The 21,227-nt window shown below is 49.2% G+C and overlaps 1 protein-coding gene and 1 pseudogene across 4 annotated transcripts in view; one reads left to right on the top strand and one right to left on the bottom strand.

The window, feature by feature from the left end:
• EPHX1 (epoxide hydrolase 1) overlaps nucleotides 1-21,227 on the bottom strand; it is a 40,447-nt gene that overhangs the window by 14,544 nt on the left and 4,676 nt on the right. For 2 of the 3 annotated variants that reach the window (XM_082427280.1, XM_082427282.1), the window contains exons 2-3: nucleotides 4,742-4,929; nucleotides 2,231-2,411 (exon numbers count right to left, since the gene is read on the bottom strand). In XM_082427280.1, coding sequence (XP_082283406.1) covers nucleotides 2,231-2,411; nucleotides 4,742-4,924 — 364 coding nt within the window. In that variant the 5' untranslated portion in view covers nucleotides 4,925-4,929. Of the gene's footprint in view, nucleotides 1-2,230; nucleotides 2,412-4,741; nucleotides 4,930-17,037; nucleotides 17,178-21,227 lie in introns of those variants that run through there. The other variant, XM_082427281.1, reaches the window with a different exon arrangement.
• Nucleotides 17,390-18,240, top strand: LOC309644407 (small ribosomal subunit protein eS19 pseudogene; annotated as a pseudogene). Its single transcript has one exon. The product of its transcript is annotated as a small ribosomal subunit protein eS19 pseudogene (transcript).

Below are 21,227 nucleotides of genomic sequence, written 5' to 3'. Positions count from 1 at the left end.
ACAAAAACAGAAAATAACAAGTATTGGCAAGAATATGGAGAAACTAGGAATCTTGTACACTTCAAAACATATTTACTCATTTTATTATTTTTCATCCCCAAATACATATAAATGAAAACCTACTCTTCAAATGCAGGGAGGCCCTTGCCTATAATGTAGTATTTATTACGTTTACATTACAAAACATTCTCATATGAAAATCAGTATGCAGCTCTTTCACACGCAGTTTTATATATACTCACACACAATATATGTAAGCAGTTAGGACTTTTCTACTTACATATTCCTCTGGTGGAAAATTAGGAAACTGGGCAATTCCCACACTTTTCAGCCTTGGGAAGGTAAATACAACCTCTCTGAACATTTTTTAAGAAGATGAATTTAAAATGGTGCAACTGCTAGGAAAAACAGTATTATAGTTCCTCCCAAAATTAAGCATAGAATTACTACTTGACTCAGCAATTTCACTTCTGGGTATATACCCAAAGAACAGAAAGCAGGAACATAAACAGATATTTGTATACTCATAATCATAGCAATATTTTTCACAGTAGCTAAAAGGCAGAAGCAACCCAAGTGTCCACTGACGGATGAATGGGTAAGCAAAATGTGCCATATCTATACCATGGGGTATTATTCAGCCTTAGAAAGGAAATTCTGACACATGTTACAACATGGATGAACCTTGAGGACATTATGCTAAGCGCAATAAGCCAGTCAAAAGGACAAATACTGTATGATTTCATTCATATGAGATACTTAGATTCAGAATCATATTTAAATTCATAGAGACAGAAAGCAGAATTGTGGTTTCCAGAGGCTAGGGAGAGGGAGGGAATGAGGAGTTATTGCTTAATGAGTACAGAGTTTCAGTTTATTTATTTATTTATTATTTATTTATTTATTTACTTTTGGCTGCGTTGGGCCTTCATTGCTGTGCTTGGGCTTTCTCTAGTTGCGGCGAGCGAGGGCTACTCTTCGTTGCGGTGCGCGGGCTTCTCACTGCAGAGGCTTCTCTTGTTGCGGAGCACAGGCTCTAGGCACGCGGGCTTCAGTAGTTGTGGCACGCAGGCTCAGTAGTTGTGGCTCGCGGGCTCTAGAGCGCAGTAGTTGTGGCATGCGGGCTTCAGTATTTGTGGCTCACGGGCTTCAGTAGTTGTGGCACCCGGGCTTAGTTGCTCCGCGGCATGTGGGATCTTCCCGGACCAGGGCTCGAACCTGTGTCCCCTGCACTGGCAGGCAGATTCTTAACTACTGCGTCACCAGGGAAGTCCCCAGAGTTTCAGTTTTGCAAAATAAAAAAAGTTCTGAAGATAGATGGCTGTGCTGGCTGGGTAACAATATAAAAGTACTTAATCCACTGTGGCGTAACACGTAACAATGTACACTTAATGGTTTAAATGGTCAACTTTATGTTATGTGTATCTTACTATAATTAAAAACAGATAAATTTGTAAAAATTAACAGCATGAGTTTGATTTTCTTAAGCATTTCTATATTTGATTCTAAATCTTTCTGGGGCTAAAAAAATGCTTTTCCACTTAGGAAACTATTATCTCATCCCAAATGATCTTAGGTTACTTTCCCAAGAACATTTTGAGAGATACCTTCCCTTCCAGATGAAGTTGGGTGACAACCTGTGATACTGTTGGGACAGGAGGTCTAGAGCTGCAGAGACAGGACAGTTTTTATTCGGACCTTGACTGACAGGCCGAGTACCCTTGAACAGTCACAGCTTCAGGGACTCCAAAGCTTCAAGGAGGGGCTGACTGACCAAGGCCACGTCCAGATCTAAATCTTATCTCCATCCTCTCAGAGATTGTTCCATCACTGAAGTGGACTGTGCATTTCTTTGGTTTTTAATTTATTTATATGTTTTCCTGTTTAGCTCTAAAGACCATTGGATTTGTTGGGATTCTGCATTATTTTTGCATCCTCGTGGCGTTATACCTTCCAAATATATCTCAGTGACCAATAATTGAATTCTGGGTCTCCTGGCTTTATCTAAGTCATGTCCGGTATCTAAGGAAGGTTGTTTTTTTTTTTCTGCCGCACTGGGAGGCATGTGGGATCTTAGTTCCCTGACTACGGATCGAACTCATGCCCCTTCTGTGGAAGCACAGAGTCTTAATCACTGGACCACCAGGGAAGTCCCTAAGTCATGTCCAGTACCTAAGAAGGCCGTTCCTGTGATATACATCCCCCTCCAGGTGGTGTTCTGGAAACATACCTTCAATCTTAGTCTTGAAGTGAGGGTATCTGTTGAGAATCTCCACCTGCTTCCTCCAGTCAAATTCATTCCGCCAGTAGGAGATGATTTTCTTCAGATAGTTGGAGTTGAAACCGTAGTGGAAGCGGCTGTCCTCCAAAGGTGGGGTTAAACGGACCTTGTCAATCCTCTGGTGTAAATCCTGGAGCAAAATGCAGGACCCCAAGTAGAGAAGGTGAATGAGGCAGAGCACAAGAGAAAGTTTGTTTCCAGAAGACAGTTCCAAACCCTGCAGCCACAAGACCCAAATATTATATATTTTATAACATTATTATATTACATAAAATGTATATTATATATTTTATATTATTATATCCTATGTTTTATATGTAATATATATTATATATTAATTATATATATTAGTATAGTTAATATATATGATAATATATGATATATAATATGTATTATATATTATAATTATATTAATATATATTATATATAATATGTATAGCAGAGGCAAAGCAAAGTTTCACCAGACAAGGTGAGGAGACTCCTGGTCTGCACACTTGCGCTCTAGGTTGTTAGGTTTATCCCAGAAGAAACCTCCGGGCTTCCCACAGCGGTGGCTGTTCCCCAAACATATGTTCTTCACTTTCGACTTCAGGTTTACTTCTCATCTTTCAGTTTTTAAATGTATGAACAATACGGATCTTTAATTTATCGAGGCTTATATACAGCAAGGGTTGGCAAACTTTTTTGTAAAGGGCCAGATCATAAATATCTTAGGCTTTTTGAGCTGCAGCTACTCCACTCTGCCCTTGTAGTGTGGAAACAGCTGTGGATGGTACATGGACAAATGGGCATGGCTGTGTTCCAGAAAAACTTTATTTATGGACACTGAAATTTGATGTCATGTGATTTCCACATGTCACAAAGTATTATTCTTCTTTTGACTTTTTTCCAACTATTTAAAGATGTAAAAACTATTCTTAGCATGGGAGATGTACAAAAGCAGGTGGCAGACTACAGATAAAACAGATAATCAACAAGGACCTACTGTATAGCACAGGGAACTCTACTCAATATTCTGCAATAACCTATATGGGAAAAAAATCTGAAAAAAAAAATGGATATATGTCTATGTATAACTGAATCACTTTGCTGTACACCTGAAACTAACACAACCTTGTAAATCAACTATACTCCGATATAAAATAAAAATTAAATTAAAAAAAAAAAACAGGTGGCAGGATGGATTTGCTGACTCTGATACGCAGCACTGAACGATACAGTATATCCTAACTCACTTAGGATAAAAATGACAGACCCGGAGAGAAGGTACAAGTTTCACGGGCAGGCGTGCATCAAGCTGAAAGAGCAGCCCCAGCTGGGGAAGTTCAAGTTGGTCCACGGAGCCTCTCAAGTGTTACCCTTCCCAGAGTGTCCTCCCAAGCACTGCAGTAACCTCCACACAGATTTTAGGAATGTCAGACGCTGAGCCTAGGAACCCACTAAAGGAGGTATCGACAGGGCTCAGCCTCTGTCCTCAATAGCGACACCTCGTCAAGTGCTACCAAGGGAGCCTCAGTCTGGTTTCTCTTGGGTACAGCTGTCTCTGCTCTTTTATCCCGTCCTCCTCAGTGCTCCCATGACTTTTTATGGGCACTTCTTACCGCATTTATCTCTATTAATCATTAACGTTTCTCTGTCCACATTTCTCAACTGCTGACTAGGAGCTCTTTGAGGGAAGGCTCTCCCTCTTCTTCCAAGCACCTAGCACAGGTCCTGCACACAGTAGGTGCTCCCACACCCACAAAATGAAAAAAGGATGAGTAGGGACATCCCAGGTCCCACCCACCCTCCTGGCCCTGCTCAAGCCTCGCTCTCAGATCAGCCCACCCCACGATCATGTCTATCCATCCTGATGCCAGCCCCATGCAGAGGACGGGCATAGTCTTTGGAGTTAGACAGATCTGAGTTTAAACCCTCTGCTTATTATCTCGGTCACCTTGGGTCAGTTGCTTTGCCTCTCTGAGCTTCAGTTTCTGCATGACCGCAGGGACTGCATGTGACTGCAAGGGGGCTGACACACAGTAGGTGCCTGGCCACGGCTGGCCCTGTGCCAGGTTCTCTGTGCAGCAGCATTTATGTCACCACGGCCTTGCTTTTCACTCACGATCTCCACCCAGGCCCTGAGCCGACAAGCTCACTCCCAGGGCTTCAGGTGGGGCACCAAGGAGGCAAAAACAGCTGCTTTCTGTGACCCTTGGGTCCGGCTGGCACCCACTCGCCGGCCTGGGTACTGCTGGGCCTTGGGAAGGGGAAGGCGGAAACAGGGGAGGGAAGGAGCAGAAGGGATGGGTGGGCAGAGTGGGCGAGCCCAGTGGGAGAAGAGCAGGCGAAAAATACCCCCCCACAGAGAGGAACCACTTCCCAAGCCCCTCCGCATCCCAGCCCCAGCCTGAGGCCCAGCCCCAGAAGGGGCCTCCCCGCCCTCCCCTCTGCTCCCTCGCCTGGAAAGAGGTGCCTTACACTGATCTCCTCGTCTGACGTTTCCACCTTGAACGGGCGGATGCTCTCGTCCTCCCCAGCTGTGGGCCTCACCCCGGGCCCCCACCATCCATCTTCAAGTGGCAAAGTTTCCTCCTTGTCCTTGGAGACGAACCAGTAGATGACAAAGCCCAGCACTGAGGCGAGGAGTATTTCCAGCCACATGACTCCTGCAAGGGGGAAAGAATCCACCTTGACCTCTGGCTGGAAACACCAGATCCCCGACTTCTTTCCCACCCAACCCTCGACTTTAGGTACTTTTGACCTGAAAAAAATAATATAAGCATAGTATGGAAAAACTGGAAAACAACAGAAAAAGACACAAAAATCACCCATAATCCTACTGAGCTATGAAATTCATGAATCAAATTTGGAAAAGTTGAAGCTGCGTTGGCTTCCGCACAGCCCTGGGTGGTGGGGCTGCATTTCTGAGGCCTCATGGTTCTCTGAGGGGCCTCTGGCTCCAGACGCTTCGGAGAAGCTTCTCTCCGCTCTCGTGACACCCTCCGCAATGGGAGGCGCAGGGGCTTGTCTGAGTGGTGGGCTCAGGAGAGGAGACGGAGCCATGCTTGCCCCTTGCTGGCTCTCTCTGAGGGGGGCCTGTCCTCAGGGTACACATAAGGGGTACGAGGGGAGGTCTGAAGAGCTGGGAGGCTAAGTTCATTCGGGGTGGGGGAGTGTTCAGTGGCCCAAACATGGCCACATATCTCAGCTGGCTGTCAACAGCTTTATTGAGATATAATTCATATACCATGTAATTCACTTGTTTAAGGTGTACAACCCGGTGGTTTTTAGTATATTCACAGATATGTGCAACCATGACCACAATTTTAGAACATTTTCATCACCACAAAGAGGAACCCTGTACCCCTTAGCTATCACCCCGCTTTGTCCCTCACACCACCCCAGGCCCCAAGCAACCACTAACCTACCTTCTGTCTCTATAGACTTGCCTATTACATTTCATATCAACTCAGCTCTTTTAACCCTCATTTGTCTGATTACCCTGCTTTTTTCTCAGGAGGGCAAGAAAGAAGAACTTAGTTCCTGCAAACCAGTACCAGGCTGACACTGGCCCAGCATTATTATCTAGCTCCTCATCTTGCACATTCCCAGGGAAGTAACCCCCCGGAGGTTCACATTCAGAGAAATGTGCGTGAATACGGGCACCGTCCTCGGGCCTGAGCCAGCAGAGGGTCTGCTGGACGCAGGCCAGTCAGGACCCAACCGGAGGAGAAAGCATGGATCTCAGGTGAGGCCTCAGCAGACCCGCTTCCCAGGCCCATCCAGACTCTCCCTTGGAAAGCTGGGGCAGGAGGAGGACGCTGCTAGCAAACCCACCCTAGGGTGCCCTCTATCTGCCACAGGGCTCTGCTGGGGGTTTGCTGAGGCTCTGAGGTTTGCTCCTGCCAAGAAAAGAAAACATGCACAGGCTTCTCCCGCCTCCCACAGAGAGACGCTCTGTCCCTGCCAGGAAATCCTACCCCTTGAGAAGATGGAGAAAAGCCAGCTGCTAGTCTCTGTGGTATTGGAAGGCAGGACTAGGCTTAGGGATTGTGGGGCACTGGGGAGCATGTGGGAAAAGGCAGAAGGCAGAGAGCAGAGCTGCCCCCAGCAGCAGGAGCAGATGGGCACAGTTCACCCGGTGGGCGGGTCACAACACAACAGTCTGGAGCTGGGAAGGCAAGGACCGTGTCTATCCTGGTCCCTGCCCTGACCCCAGTGCCCAGTATAATGCCTGCCCAGAAAGGCACTTTGCCAATATTTGTGAAATCAGCATACGCGGTAGAAGCAAATAAGATAAATTGTGCAGGATGTTGTCAAGCACAGAGAGGCCAAGAGCACGGCTGTCACTTCCTGCTGGGATATAAATGACCAACTTTCCCTTTTCTGCATAGAATTATCCCAGTGCTTTCACTTGTCCACATGAGCTCTGAGTTCTCACCCTTTGATCAGCTCCTTGGGAAGCAGCCAGGGAAGCAGAGCGGTGGAGTTCTGCACCCAGACACATGCTAGGGGCGCTACAGGCACCACCCTCACTCCCCACTGCCTTTTTTTGTTTGTTTGTTTGTTTTTTAGCTATTTATTTTTGTTTGCATTGGATCTTCGTTGCTGCGCACGGGCTTTATCTAGTTGCGGCGAGCGGGGGCTACACTTTGTTGCGGTGAGCGGGCTTCTCATTGAGGTGGCTTCTCTTGCTGCGGAGCACGTGCTCTAGGCACACGGGCTTCAGTAGTTGTGGCATGTGGGCTCAGTAGCTGTGGCGCACAGGCTTAGTTGCTCCGCGGCATGTGGGATCTTCCCGGACCAGGGATCGAACCCGTGTTCCCTGCATTGGCAGGCGGATTCTTAACCACTGCACCACCAGGGAAGCCCCCCCACTGCCTTTTAACAATTGCTGGGTTCTACCAACTTAGCAGATCCGATGTGTGTGCAGCGTAGTTATGTCCCCGGACTTGGACAGCAAACAGAACCACGAGAGAGAATGTTGAAATGATCAGTGTTCAAGCACTGCATCTAAACTCAGGGAACCAGGACAAGGGGCACCATGATGGGCCACGGCCCAGGGCAAAATAACAGATTCAAGGAGAAAGTTTAAAGTCCTTTCTCTTGCATCCTAATTAAGATAATAAGAATATTAGTCCTTGGTTCAAGGAGGGCGCTTTAGAGCCACTGATCTCAGATTACAAAGCAAGCTTTACTGCAGTGTGTTAATCTGCCACCTATCAACCGCCCTTTATTTAATAGCGGGTCCTAAATGCACACGAAGTAGGGCGCTCTAGGTTAGCCAGGTGTAACAGGCATTGACTGTCTGCAGGTGGGTTTTCCAGGGATATGATAAACCATGGCCCATGCAAATCCACCCACTAAGGAGTCAAAGTTCATTGAACTTGACTTTCCTTTTCACTTAAGGTAAGAATCAGAGCAGGCAAGGGACTTGCCCCAAATCGCATCGCACTTGTGAGGATTAGAATTTGTAGTCAAAGCATTCATTCCCTGTCTGTCATTGGGCATGTTGCTCCTGCCAACCCCGCCCCCAGCCCATCTTGTCTCCCTTCAGCATGTTTTCAGCCTCAAGCCTTCATACCTGTTCTTTGCGACCCTCAGAGCACAGGCGAGCCACGACTGCACGCGGGCCGCGGCCGTCTACCCGAGTGGGTCTCTCAGGCCTGCACATTTTTTTTCCGAAAAATTAAATAATAATAAACAAGACCTTCCCCTTCCTGGTGCACAGGAGTTGCAGGTCCATGAAGAAGGAGGTCAGCGCGCTCCGAGAAGAGGCGGGGCCTCAGAGTCCGACCAATCAGAGTTCACGGGCCCCCCTGCGTCCTTAGGTTTAACTCCGCCCCCACGCTCCCTGGTAGGGAGGGGGAGCCGAGACGCCCACCCCCGGGGCGTGGAGAGTCTGGGCGTTCCGGGCGCCGGCGGGACGGCTACTAGGGTGCCGCGGCTGCCCTCAGGCCTCCGGCCCTCCCTGGCCAGGACTGCTGGTTTACTTAGAGTATGAGGAAAGTGGAAGTTTGAGGCTCAGGAGAGAAGGCGCCGCTCTGCCTGCCCAGCTCCCTGCACAGTGCAGGCGAGGGCGTGGAGCTAGCTGGTGACTCTCCTCCCCAGGGCGGGCTCCTTGGGGCTGGGCTCCCCATCTCCCCCAATGGGGAGAAGCGCTGTTCACCGGGAAACCCAAGGCCAACTGGACTCTGGCTGCCGCAGCCTGGGTTGGGAAGGCGGTAGCACTAGGCAGATGACACAGCCCTTACCTGCCTCCCCTCCCCCAAGGCCTCTCTAGGCCAGTTGGCACCTGAGACAGAAGAGTAGGGCTGCATCAGCCCAACCTCCCTGGGTCGGCCAGTTGCTAGGTTGGAACCACTGAACCCCCAGGCTAAAGAGGAACTCAGCAACGTGAGTTCACCCCCCTCACTTCATAGCTGGGGAAACTGAGGCCGGGGGTGGCCGTGACTCCCCCCAGGTCATGTGGCCAGGGAGCAACACATCTGGAACAAAGGGAGCAAAGGACCACTGCCCTCCCTGCCCTCTATGGTAACTGCTCTAGGGCAGGGCTTCTCAACCTCAGCACAACTGACATTTTGGACCAGATAATTCTTTGTTATGAGGCCTGTCCTGTGCATTGTAGGGTGTTTAACAGCATCCCTGGCCTCTACCCAGTAATACCAGCTCCACCTCCTCCCCTACACCCCCCCACCCCCCGCCACCCCCCGTGTGACAACCAAACATATCTCCAGATATGGCCGAGTGTTCCCTGGGAGGGAAATTGCCCTCAGTGCAGAACCCATGCTGCAGATCAGCGGTTCCAACTTCAGGATGTGTTAGAATCACCTGAGAAGCTGTTAAACGATTCAAGGGATCTGGGGTAAGGCCGGAGAATCTGCATTTCTAACTAGTTCCCAGGTAATGCTGCTGCTGGTGGTCCGGGGACCACACTTTGAGAACCCTTGCTCTAGACTGGATTATAAACTCTAAGAAGGCTGGCTATCTGTCTTGCTCCCCAAGGTATCCCAGTGAGCACTGAGCCCAGTTCTGGCAGATGCAGGAATCTCACCAACAGCTGTTTAATAAACACTTGGGCCTGACCGAGGTGGGAGGGACTGTGGCCCTTCTGTAGGATCAAGAAGCAAAGAGAAAATGCCATCTCCAAGGTAACAGGTGAGCAGACAATCCCAGAACCTCTCTCCGCGCACAGACTGGTAAATTGGTCCCGTGCAGAAAGCTGGATTCCCCAAGCTGCCCTCCTGGTTGTAACCCTCAGGGGGAAGGGTGGACCCATGACTCCACATCCATGGTGTCCAAGATCCCAGTAGAAATTTGAAGAAAATGCTACAGTTCTAGGGGGCCTGCTGCCCCCAAGCCAGGCCTGTGAAAGTCTCAGCAGCCCAACTCTCACATTTTACCAACTCTCTTTTCCTAGGGAGGAGAAATTCCATAATCTGTCCTTCGCACAGCCTGCAAGCTACAGGCTAAACTCCTAGCCAGCCCCAGGAGGCACCCCGACTCTGGAGCCTGAAGCCATACAGTTTCTCTGTCCCCCACAAACAGACCTCCAAATCCTGGGACAACCCTCCATTTCCCCCATCAGAACCCTGCTCTTCCTTCCTCAGGAGTCAGCAAAATCTCTTGTCCGTGAGCTGCCCTTGACCCCATGGCAGTGTGTATTTATGCTCGCCCCTGAACTCTCACCCCAGTGGGCTCAAGGTCTGAGGGTAACAGGCATCTTAGGGAGGGCTTCCTCGGACACTGCTGTGAGCAGTTTGTATCATCTGACTCATTAATCCTCACAACAGTCCCACTTTACAGATGAGAAAACCAAGGTTGTGTAACTTGTCTGAGATCACAGCCAGTAAAGGGGGTGGGGTTGGAGGGGAAATGTGGCCGGATTCTAATGCAGACAGCCAGACCCACAACCCACCCTTCCCCAGACCACCTCTATTCCTTATGCTTTGTTACTTGGGGAGGATTTTTCTGTACGATGAAACTGTGTGCTTCTCAAAGGCAGGGATTCTGTCCTTTTCAGCCCCAAATCCCCACCATGCCTTGTTTGTAACAGGAGGCCGATAAACCACAGAACTGAATACTGTAATAGCCAAGCCCGTGGTGACAAAGAGAGCAGGGCGGAGGCTCAGGGAGACCACATGGCTCTGCTCAAGGTCACCGGGGGTTATGAGCTAGCTCAGGCCTGCTTGGGGCAGGGGGACTGCTGAGAGCTTGTAAGGAAGCTGGGAGACGCTGCCGTGCCATCCAAGTCACCTTCCTTGCAGGTGTCTTTCCTATCTTCCCCTGACCCTTCCGCCCCCTCCGGCTAGAATGCGATCTTCTGTTTCTTCGGTCTTCCCCTTGGCTCCAAGCACGGGGCTCTGCCCACAGAGGCGCTCAGTGTCAGCGCAGGCACACACTTGAAGCTGCAGGGCTGGGGTGGCTGGTGGGCCTCAGTCCTACCACTGGACTCAGGTAAGACGTTGACCTTTAAGATGGAAGGGTATGTGGAGGGTCCCCTCAAAATTGGAACTGAGGTAACAGTGCTAGAGAGAAACTAGGATGAATCAAAATGTAACAGGAGACTTTCATACAGTCACTCTGGAAGACTGTTTGGCAGAATCTACTGAAACTGGGCAGATACAAACGCTGTGACTCAGCAGTTCATTCCTAGGTATAGATCCAACGAAGATGTGTCCACGTGTTTACCAAAAGTCACAAACGAGAATGTCCGTAACAGCACGATCCAATCCGATCTGTAGAAGCCAAAAACTAGAAACAATCCAGATGTCCTTCCACCACAGATGATGGTCTCTTGACACCAGGGAACACCATACAATGAGAACAGACAATCTGTAACTACACACAGTGACAGGGATCAATCCCACAAACAGTGCTGGGCCAAAGATGCCAGACACACAAGCGCACACACCGCATGACTCTACTTACATAAAGGACAAAGACAAGCTAAACGAATCTATAGTAAGAGACTTGAGAATAGCGCTTTCCTTTGGTATGGGGGCTGGAGCCCAAGCGCTATTTTTTAAACTCCCCAGTGAATACAGTGCGCAGACAGGGGACAGGTCCGTATGTAGCCCAGAAAAGAGAGGCCTCACGAGCAAGACTTGGGCATGTGCCTCAACAATGCAGGGGTGCGCTGAGCAGTCACGAGTGTGGGGTGGCCACGGTCACAGGCCTCCCCATAAGCCTGTATGCTGCCCCTCAACTGTGGCACCCCACCCGGGCTCTGGTTCTCTACTCAGTGAGAACTACTGACTCAGAAGTCAGCCGCAGGTAAGCCTGATTGCTGGAGGAGGGTGGGACATTAGAGGGCAGACCTAGTCACTGGGTCCCCGGGAACAAGGTGTCACCCCGTCCTGCCATACATCAAGGAAATGCAAACACCCTGTGAGTTTGGGGAAGCCTGGTGGCCCACTTGGGTATTCCCATTTGAAGAACCAGCCTGGCTTTCCTGGAGAACCCCCATTCCATGAGACATCGCCCCACCAACAGCAACTTGGACTACCTTTGATTTTAAGAACTGGGAACGTTTTGGAGTTTACAGTAAAGGATCTTCTAGCTTGCTTCCCTGTTTGAGTAGTTCAAAGCCCAGCTCTGGGCTTCCCTGGTGGCGCAGTGGTTGAGAATCTGCCTGCTAATGCAGGGGACACGGGTTCGAGCCCTGGTCTGGGAAGATCCCACATGCCGCGGAGCAACTAGGCCCGTGAGCCACAACTACTGAGCCTGCGTGTCTGGAGCCTGTGCTCCGCAACAAGAGAGGCCGCGATAGTGAGAGGCCCGTGCACCGTGCTGAAGAGTGGCCCCCACTTGCCACAACTAGAGAAAGCCGTCGCACAGAAACGAAGACCCAACACAGCCAAAAATAAATAATAGATAAATAATAAATAAATTTTTTAAAAAAAGAAACACATCTCTACATAGCCATGGATCAAAGAAAAAGTTATGATATGAGAAAATATTTAAAAAAAAAAAAAAAAAGCCCAGCTCTGCCATTTACCAGCTGAGGGGCTTTGGACAAGTTACCAAACTGCTCTGACCATCTGTGGCCTCCTCTGTAAAATGGGGATAACGCCGACCTCACAGGCTCAAAACAGGTACTCTACCAACGTGTGTTCCTTCCCCTTCCCCCAAAGCCCTTATTACTGTGCAGGATCTTCATGCAGGAAGAGACCCCAGAGGACCCCTATCCCTATTAGATGACTTAGGTATAAGCAGGCTGGGAGCAGGAAAGTGCATGGCGTGGGCATCTGCTGGCCTCCCCATGTGCCCTCACCAAGGACGGACTTGAAGGATAAGGAAAGCACAAGGCCACATACATCTTGGCTACCAGTGTTTTGCAGTACGTGTGTCTGGGTAGTCCCCACTCTTCTGAGAAGTTACATTCTCAGCGTTAGAGAGCAGAATTCTGTTTACTAAGCCTTCCCGTTTCCAAGGAAAGCTATATTTATCTCTTCTGTGTGGTCCGCTCCTGCTGGTGTAGAAAATATTCTATCTACGTCAAAACATCAGTATTTAGGAGACACCATGAAAAATTCAGAAGTAATACAATGCAAAACGAGAGTGCCTGCTTTATTATGCTAGCACCTGAAACTGGAGGTTAATTCATCTACTCCAAAAGTTCAGAAAATATATTTTATCTGATTAAGTTGTTGTTTTGTTTTGTTTTGTTTGTAATGCACTTTTCCAGAATACTGGCAAAATACTTTTCTGAGGGAATTGGAGAGCGGGGAGTAGCCTTTCAGAATGAAAGCATTTTTTTCTTGGAGCCACAGTACCCTTCCTTAAAAAATGATTAGTTTGTCTAGTAAGGAAAATGCAGTTTTTGTTGTAAACTAGCCTAAGTTTTTTAAAGACACAGTAACTGGAGGACAGTGGTCATTTAGTTCTAAAATGTTGAGCTTAGAGGTAAATCTGAGCAGCAGTTGACTACTCTGATAAGAAATGGGATTATATGAAGTTTAAGTCAAGTCCCCACATTCTATATTGAAGCTTTGAGCATGCACTTCTGAAACTTGGGAAAAAATTAGGAATTAGTTCAAGTTGAAGAAGTCAGTTGTGCAATATGGTGACCTTTACCCTTAAAAGATGCAAATAGAGCAATTTATTATTTTACTTTTCTTTTGTCTTTCTGGGTCTTACTAGCAAAGGACAATTTTAAATATAGGAGATCAAGTAAAAGGGGTGCTTAGTTCTCTAGGATTGCTAAAAGGAAACCCAGTCTAATAATTTCACTGAATGTATAGTATTTCTGTTATGCTTGGGGCAAAAACACAAGTTTTAAAGCATACAGTTGGGACTTCCCTGCTGGCACAGTGGTTAAGAATCCACCTGCCAATGCAGGGGACACGGGTTCGAGCCCTGGTCCAAGCCTGTGTGCCACAACTACTGAGCCTGTGCTGCAGAGCCCATGAGCCACAACTACCGAGCCCACATGCCACAACTACTGAAGCCCACACACCTAGAGCCCGTGCTCCACAACAAGAGAAGCCACCACAGTGAGAAGCCCGCACACCGCCACGAAGAGTAGCCCCCGCTCGCCGCAATTAGAGAATGCCCGTGCGCAGCAACGAAGACCTAAGGCAGCCAAAAATAATAAATAAATAAATAAATAAAAATAGCGATGGAATTAAAAAGAAAAACATACGATTCACTTTTATCTTTTTTCTTTAATTTATTTATTTTATTTTATTTTTGGCTGTGTTGGGTCTTTGTTGCTGTGCACGGGCTTTCTCTAGTTGCGGCGAGCAGGGGCTACTCTTCGTTGCGGTGCGCAGGCTTCTCACTGCGGTGGCTACTCTTGTTGCAGAGCACGGGCTCTAGGTGCACGGGCTCAATAGCTGTGGCACGTGGGCTCCAGAGCGGAGGCTCAGTAGTTGTGGCGCACGGGCTTAGCTGCTCCGCGGCATGTGGGATCTTCCTGGACCAGGGCTCGAACCTGTGTCCCCTGCATTGGCAGGCAGGTTCTTAACCACTGCGCCACCAGGGAAACCCACGATTCACTTTTAGATTGATACTGAAAGTTCAAGTGAAAACTCTTTTCTCGTAATTTGAATATGTAAAGTATCAAGAAGTCATTTTGTTCTTTTAAAGTAAATAAGAGATTTGTATTGGTGCTGGAAAAGTAAGTATAAACTTGCTTTTGGATCAAAGGGCAGTTTAGTAGACGCTACCCACGACTATGAGCTGGGGTCTTTGCAGGCACAAGGAAGAAGACACAGTCCTGTACCTGCTGAAGTTCATGCTCTAGTAGGACAGATAAACAGATGAACAAATAACACCTTTCTAATGATAGATAGAATATATCTGCACAGATGGAAGAGAAGTGTGCAAAGTTAGAGTGGTAAGTCTGCCACAAAGGTTTCACAGAGGAGGGTGTCACTGAGTAGGGTTTTTAAGGATGAATAGGAGTTTACCAGGCAGAAAATAATGGTGGAATGGGGATAAATCTAGGAAGAAAAGAGAACATGTGCAAAGGCATGGAAGTAAGAAAGTGCGTGGTGTAAGCAAAGAAACACAAGAATCTACATCCATGTTCAGTGTAGAGTTGATGATTACAAACTTTGGAGTGCAGTCATTTAATTTCTTTCTATATTAGCTGAAAGGAGTCCCTACCTTATCTCTTTTATGAATTGTTACTTCATCATGTTGAAGCTGACCCAGGAGTTTAACTTAGAAATTGTGTTTGCAATTCAGATGACCCTTCTGTAAATTAGATGCCAAGGAGAGTGAGGAAAGGAAATATACCTGGGGGGTGAGTATTTCATGGTTGCATGAGAAAAAGGTGGCCAGGGCAGGAGATTACTCAAAACCAACATTCCACCCCAGCTGCCCTTAGTGATTGGGATGCTCCAGCAAATATGCCCTCAGATTGATAGTGTGGCAGACTGCCAGCTATGTTTTCCTCTTTGTTCTCAGCACTGGAATTTTTATTTTAGTTGGAGAAGCGCAGCTAAACACTACATTTCTTGGCCCTCTTTGCAACTCAGTATGACAGGGTGATTAGGTGCTGACAAAGAGCTGGAAGTGTATTTGAGGCAGAGCCATCTGTGACCCAGACAGAACCTTTGTGTGAATTAGGAAAAGTCATCCATTCCTCAAAATACCATCAGAAGATGAACCTAATATACTGCTTTGCCATATGCTAGAAAGCACTTGTAAATAAAATATAAATCCATGTTGATGATATGAATGGCATCCTTGTCCAGTGAACAACCTACACAAGAGTACATGGGTCCTGCATGTGTGTGGAAGACTATGTAGAGAGCCCTGACTCAGCTGGGAAGCACACCCTTTTGCCCTTCCCCTTTCTTTTCATGCCTCCTGGGACACAGACATGATGGCTGGACTCTGGTAGTCATTTTGGACCATGAAGTGATCTTGAGGATGGAAATCAGAGATGATGGAAGGATCTTGCATTCACCACGGAGCCACCAGCCCAGGCCTGGACTGCTTACTCCCAAACTTCCTTTGTATGACAGGAAAATAAACTTCTATATTGTTTAATCCATTGTTATTTTGAGTTTTCTATTATATAAAGCCTAACATAATCCCAACTAATTGAGAAAGTCAGGGGGGAAAGGAAATATATCAAGTTCCCCCAGGGCACACACTCTTAAGAACAAATGCCCAGTCTTCAAAATTTTCAATGTTCTATTACTGTTCCGTCTCTGGAACATTTATATGATAAATAAACATTTTCCTGATGCCCCAATCACATAAAAGTATGTTCTCAAAAGACAGCAAAGAGGAAACAAACTTTCACTGAATATGTTTTTGCATGTTGAAAAAAAAAATTTTTTTAACCAAATGCATGTAGTATCTACCCCAAAACAAAATAATTATACATTTTAAAAATATGGACAACCACAAGAGTGAGTCTTCCCTGTGATCCAGCTCCAACAGTGAGTCAGACACCTCGCAGCACCAGAACTGCGCAAACGCACTCAGCAGCTGAGGTGTGACCTCCCAGTGGCCAAGAAGCCCTGGAGACAAAGGTGAATCCAGAAACTCAGAAACCCATGGGCATCTGAGGGCCGGGGGCCTGGCGAACATATGAAACAGGGTGAAGAAAGCTGGCTGGGCTGTGGGAGAAACACTGGCTGCCGAAGAACTGGTGTCCAAACGGGGCTGTCCTTTCTGTGCACATGGCTCCCGCTGCCACCTCTGGACAGATGACGGACGTGAGCATCTCTAACCCAGACCTCCTCTGAGCTCCAGACCCAGGCACCGACCTGCCAACTCGATAGTTCCTCAATGTCTCAAAACCTCCTCCAGTGCATCTGAAGTTGCACTTGTCTCCCTAAACTTTGTCTTCTTCTGGGGTTCCCTCTCACCGTAGCTGGCAGTAGCCACCTTCCATCTGCCAAGCCAAAAACCCAGGCGATGTCCTTGAAACCCCCCTCCTCCATTTCATCCACATCCAATCTCTCGGCAAGTTCCGGCAGCTCTACCTCCCAAATTATATCCCCAATCCTTCTCCAACACCACCACCCAGCCCAGGTGCCCAGGTGCCCGTCTCTCCCTGGACTACAGCCGGTCCACTCACCCCTGCTCAGCCCCCTCCAATACACTCTGTAGCCACAGCGATCTTTTGGCAATGCAAATCTGGCCCTGTCGTGCCCCTTGTTAAAACTCTTAAATAGCTTCCTGCTACTCTGGGGACAAAGCAACACTGGTTAAGGTGACCTTCAAGGCCTGTGTGGTCTGACCTGCCCACACCCCTCCCAGGCTTCAGCCCTGAACCCCTTGTCCTTTCAGGCCTGTGTGCTCACCTGCTCCCTCCTGCTGCAGGGCTTCATGGAAATGCTGGTTCCCCTCTGTCTGCAATGCTCTTCCCGTCCCTTCTCAGCTCCTTAACTCGTGTTCATCCTTCCGATTTCAGATCGTGTCCCTCCTCCAAGCCTATTTCAGCACCACGCACCTCTCCTTCCTACCCCCTGTCACTGTCACGTTTGTCCATGAGGTTGTGTGACTGGTAGGGGTCTCCCCCACTGGAAGGAAGCTCTTTGAGGGTAGAGACTAGGGCTGCTTTGGCTCCCCTGGGTCCCCAGTGCCTGGCACTTATTGGATGCTCGGTAAATATTTGTTGAAGGGCCTTTTCCCCCGGCCGGCAGCTCGGAGGCCGCACAATGCTTGGAGTTACTGTAAAAGACGTGAACCAGCGGGACTTCGTCAGAGCTCTGGCAGTCTTCCTCAAAAAGTCCAGGAAGTTGAAAGTCCCTGAATGGGTGGACACTGTCAAGCCGGCCAAGCACAAAGAGCTCACTCCCTACGCTAAGAACTGGTTCTACACACGAGCTGCTTCCACAGCACAGCACCTGTGCCTACGGGGCAGCGCGGGGTGGGGGCTCCATGACCAAGATCTATGGTGGGCGTCAGGGGAACGGTGTCATGCCCAGCCACTTCGGCAGAGGCTCTAAGAGCATGGCCCGTCGGGTTCTCCAAGCCCTGGAGGGGCTGAAAAAGGTGGGAAAGGACCAAGATGGGGGCTACAAACTGACACCTCAGGGACAGAGAGATCTGGACAGAATCGCCGGACAGGTGGCAGCTGCCAACAAGAAGCATTAGAACAAAATAAAGTGCTGTTGGGCTTCCCTGGTGGCGCAGTGGTTGAGAATCTGCCTGCCAATGCAGGGGACACGGGTTCAAGCCCTGGTCTGGGAAGATCCCACATGCCGCGGAGCAACTTGGCCCGTGAGCCACAATTACTGAGCCTGCGCGTCTGGAACCTATGCTCCGCAACAAGAGAGGCCACGATAGTGAGAGGCCCGCGCACCGCGATGAAGAGTGGCCCCCGCTCGCCGCAACTAGAGAAAGCCCTCGCACAGAAACGAAGACCCAACACAGCCAAAAATAAATAAACAAATAAATAAATTTATATAAATAAATAAATAAAGTGCTGTTGACAACTTGTGATAAAAAAAAATTTGTTGAATGAATGAATTTAAAAGTTCTTTGAATGACAGCGTTGAACATTATCAGACCTTTTGAACAGAAAGATGGCTGAATTCTCCTTGAGGAATTATAGACGACCTGCTGCTGAGCCTAGTTTGTAGAGATGGGCCGGTATCCCAGGCGCACTGTAAATGTCAGGGTTGGGGACCTAGAAAGATGACTATCAGCCTCAGGATCCTGCTGAACACAATGGGGGGAGGGGCGGGTCGGCCACCCTGCCCTCGGAGAGTCTCCTCCCTCGGACCCAGGCAGGTGGTGAGGACCTCACAATCTGAAAATGCTCCCCAAGTCATAGAAAGCTACTAGCTAACTCCAGCTCTTACCATGTACCTGGCCTTGGGCTGGATGCCCAAATGTCCTTCAAGAGAAGAGGCCGAGAGGGTGGACACAGACCTGAGCCCGAGGAGAAGGCCCAGCTGTGACCTGCACGGGGCATTCCTCCCTCCACCCTGTTGTCTGACGTCTTCCTGACAGGGATTCAGACTCAGGAGCGTGATAACCTCGTGTTCCTTCTGGGGAAGTAGTCGGCCAGCGGTCCACAACCGCGGGGCAGAGGGGTACACTGTGTGCCCCCAGACTCCAGGCCAGAGAAAGGTGGGGCTGGGGGTCTGTGTGCTTCCTCAGCCTCAGCCCCTCGCCACCCTACCCAGCCTTGCTGCTTCTTCCTGGGGAGAGGCATATCCAGCAGAAAGGGGAAAACAGATGGCTTCCCTTCCACTCCAGGTGGGCATGCCAAGGAAGGCCACCCAGACCAGGAACGTCCCTCCAGCAACGTGCACCGGAGGCCGGCCAAAGCCTGGGGCTCCCAGGGGCTCCCCAACAGCGATGCCCGAAACTCCCAGGCAAGCTCACTGTAGCGGAGACCGCTCTGGCCCAGGATAGATGGGGGAAAACCCTGGGTGAAGGGCCTCCCCAACTCTGCACAGCCCAGCACGCGACCAGCCTCTCCACCCACAGGCCTTTCCCGGAACCCCAGTGGCCAGCGGTGCTGGGGTGGACGAGGCCCATGGGCAAGGTCAGCTGGGCTGGACAGATTAGAATGTTCTGCACTTGGGACAAGGGCCATGTTTATCTCCCTGAAAGATCTGGAGCCAAGCCCGGGAGAGCAGCCTGGCAGGAAAAGAAACATGACGTTTGTAGGCAAAAACAAAGGGAGGTAAAAAAGTAAAAACAGTGTGGGGGGTAGCCTTCTTATGGGGAACCCTGTTCTGGGGCCTGAGTGAAGGCACATCACTGTGTGCCCTGGAGGGTCATACCCGCCCCCTGCCCGCATTCCCATGCCCCCAACGAGATATATATATATATATATATATATATATATATGCACACACACACATACACACACCTGTATAGACAGACAGAAAGAATACAATTACTGACTGCTAATCTGATCTGATGAAAATCTTCATGGACTCAGGAGCCAGTTTGGCTGTGGTCAGGCCCTCAGGGCCTGCTTTGAATCCTGGCCCTATCCCTTACCAGCCATAGCCTAGGTAAACTTAGGCCAGTGCTTTCATTTCTCCAAGCCTCAGTCTCCACACCTGCAAAATGGGTGGAGTAAAGTACATCCCTTACTGAATGAACACAGGGAAAGTGGCTGCACAGGGAACAGCTGTCACAGGCATTCACGTTTTGTTTTTAAATCCTGAGGACACTAAAGGTCGGGGAGAGAGGCCCACCCTGAAGCTGAGGGAACCTTCCCTGAGGAAGTGTTACCTGAACCAAGAAGGGAAGTTAGGAGCGATCCTTGAAAGAGGGAAGGGCAGAGGGTTCCAGGGCGGATAGGATGCCTGAAGGCCAGTGTGGCTGGAAGGCAGAAAGTGAGGGAAGCGTGGCCTAGGATAAGGAGGGGGCTCTGGACTCTGGGGCCTGAGTGAAGGCAGCCTCAGCACCTGCCTGGAGGGTCTGGATGGGTGAAGGGGGGGAATGATATGGGTGGGCTGGCTGGCCCAGAGCACCTTCAGAGAGGGGATGCTGACCTCCACAGATTTTAAATGCCCCTGAGCTGGGGGAGCAGGGGCCACCACAAACTCATTTACACAAGCTGCCATGCAGACTTTTAGTTAACACAAGCGGGGAGCAGACTCTCTCCGCCCTGCAGGGTTCACACACTCATGCTCTGGGAGTTTCACTTGAATCCTTTCCATCTCGCATTCTGTCAAGTTGTCCACTGGTTCTAAATTACCAGAGAAAAAACCCAAGTGGAACACAGTTCACTGCCTATGAGGAAAAAAACATTACCTTCCTGGAATTTCAATACTTGGCATTCTCTATTTGAGGAGAGAAAGACTCTTATTTCAGGAGATAATAGGCGTGGGCCATATAATACACCTATTTGATTTCCTTTCCACCATTAACCACACTCTGTCTCCTCCCTCCCCTCCCCAAGCCTGCTTTTCCTCAGCGATGTGCTCCCGGTCTGGAAGCTTCCTCAATAGTGTGTAACAGGATAGCACTGCGAGCTGGGCCACAGCACAGTCACCTGAGCTGGCTTTATTGTCTGAAATGCACTGAAAGGTTCCCTGTGCTTCACGTACTGCAGCCCTAAGGACTAGGGTCTGAGTTCAGAGGAATATTCTGGGTTGCTGGTGTCTTGGTGGGGTCAGTTTGCTTGTGGAAATGTCTAGGTTGCAAAAAGAAATAAAAAGTCAAAAAAGGCTAAAAATACTTCTGAAGTTCAACCAAAGGTCCAGGGGGCAACTCTGAAATTAAGGTGTTCCATCTTGACAGTATCACTGTGACCCTGAGACCCACCTGTGGGAAGGGGGCACAGAACCGGCCGAGGGCAGGGGGCCGCCTTCCCCCAGCCGGTGGCCAGCCTGCCGGCTCCGGCCTCCTCACAGCGACAACTTGGTTCACAGGCAGAAAACCTGGAGAGCAGGAAAATACATCCCTTTTCTCCCAAAGAGTTGGTAAGAGCGTCAGATTTCCCTGAGCCCTTGGCACTCAGGGGTTAATCACGGAGCTTGGTGCTGGAATCAGTGTTTCTCTTACTTTCCAAAAGGTC

Source organism: Balaenoptera physalus (genome assembly GCF_965194825.1).
Source record: "Balaenoptera physalus genome assembly, chromosome: 1".
In the NCBI taxonomy this organism is placed as follows: domain Eukaryota; kingdom Metazoa; phylum Chordata; class Mammalia; order Artiodactyla; family Balaenopteridae; genus Balaenoptera; species Balaenoptera physalus.
Note: the sequence above shows the minus strand (reverse complement) of the source record. Positions and strands in the feature narration are given on the sequence as shown.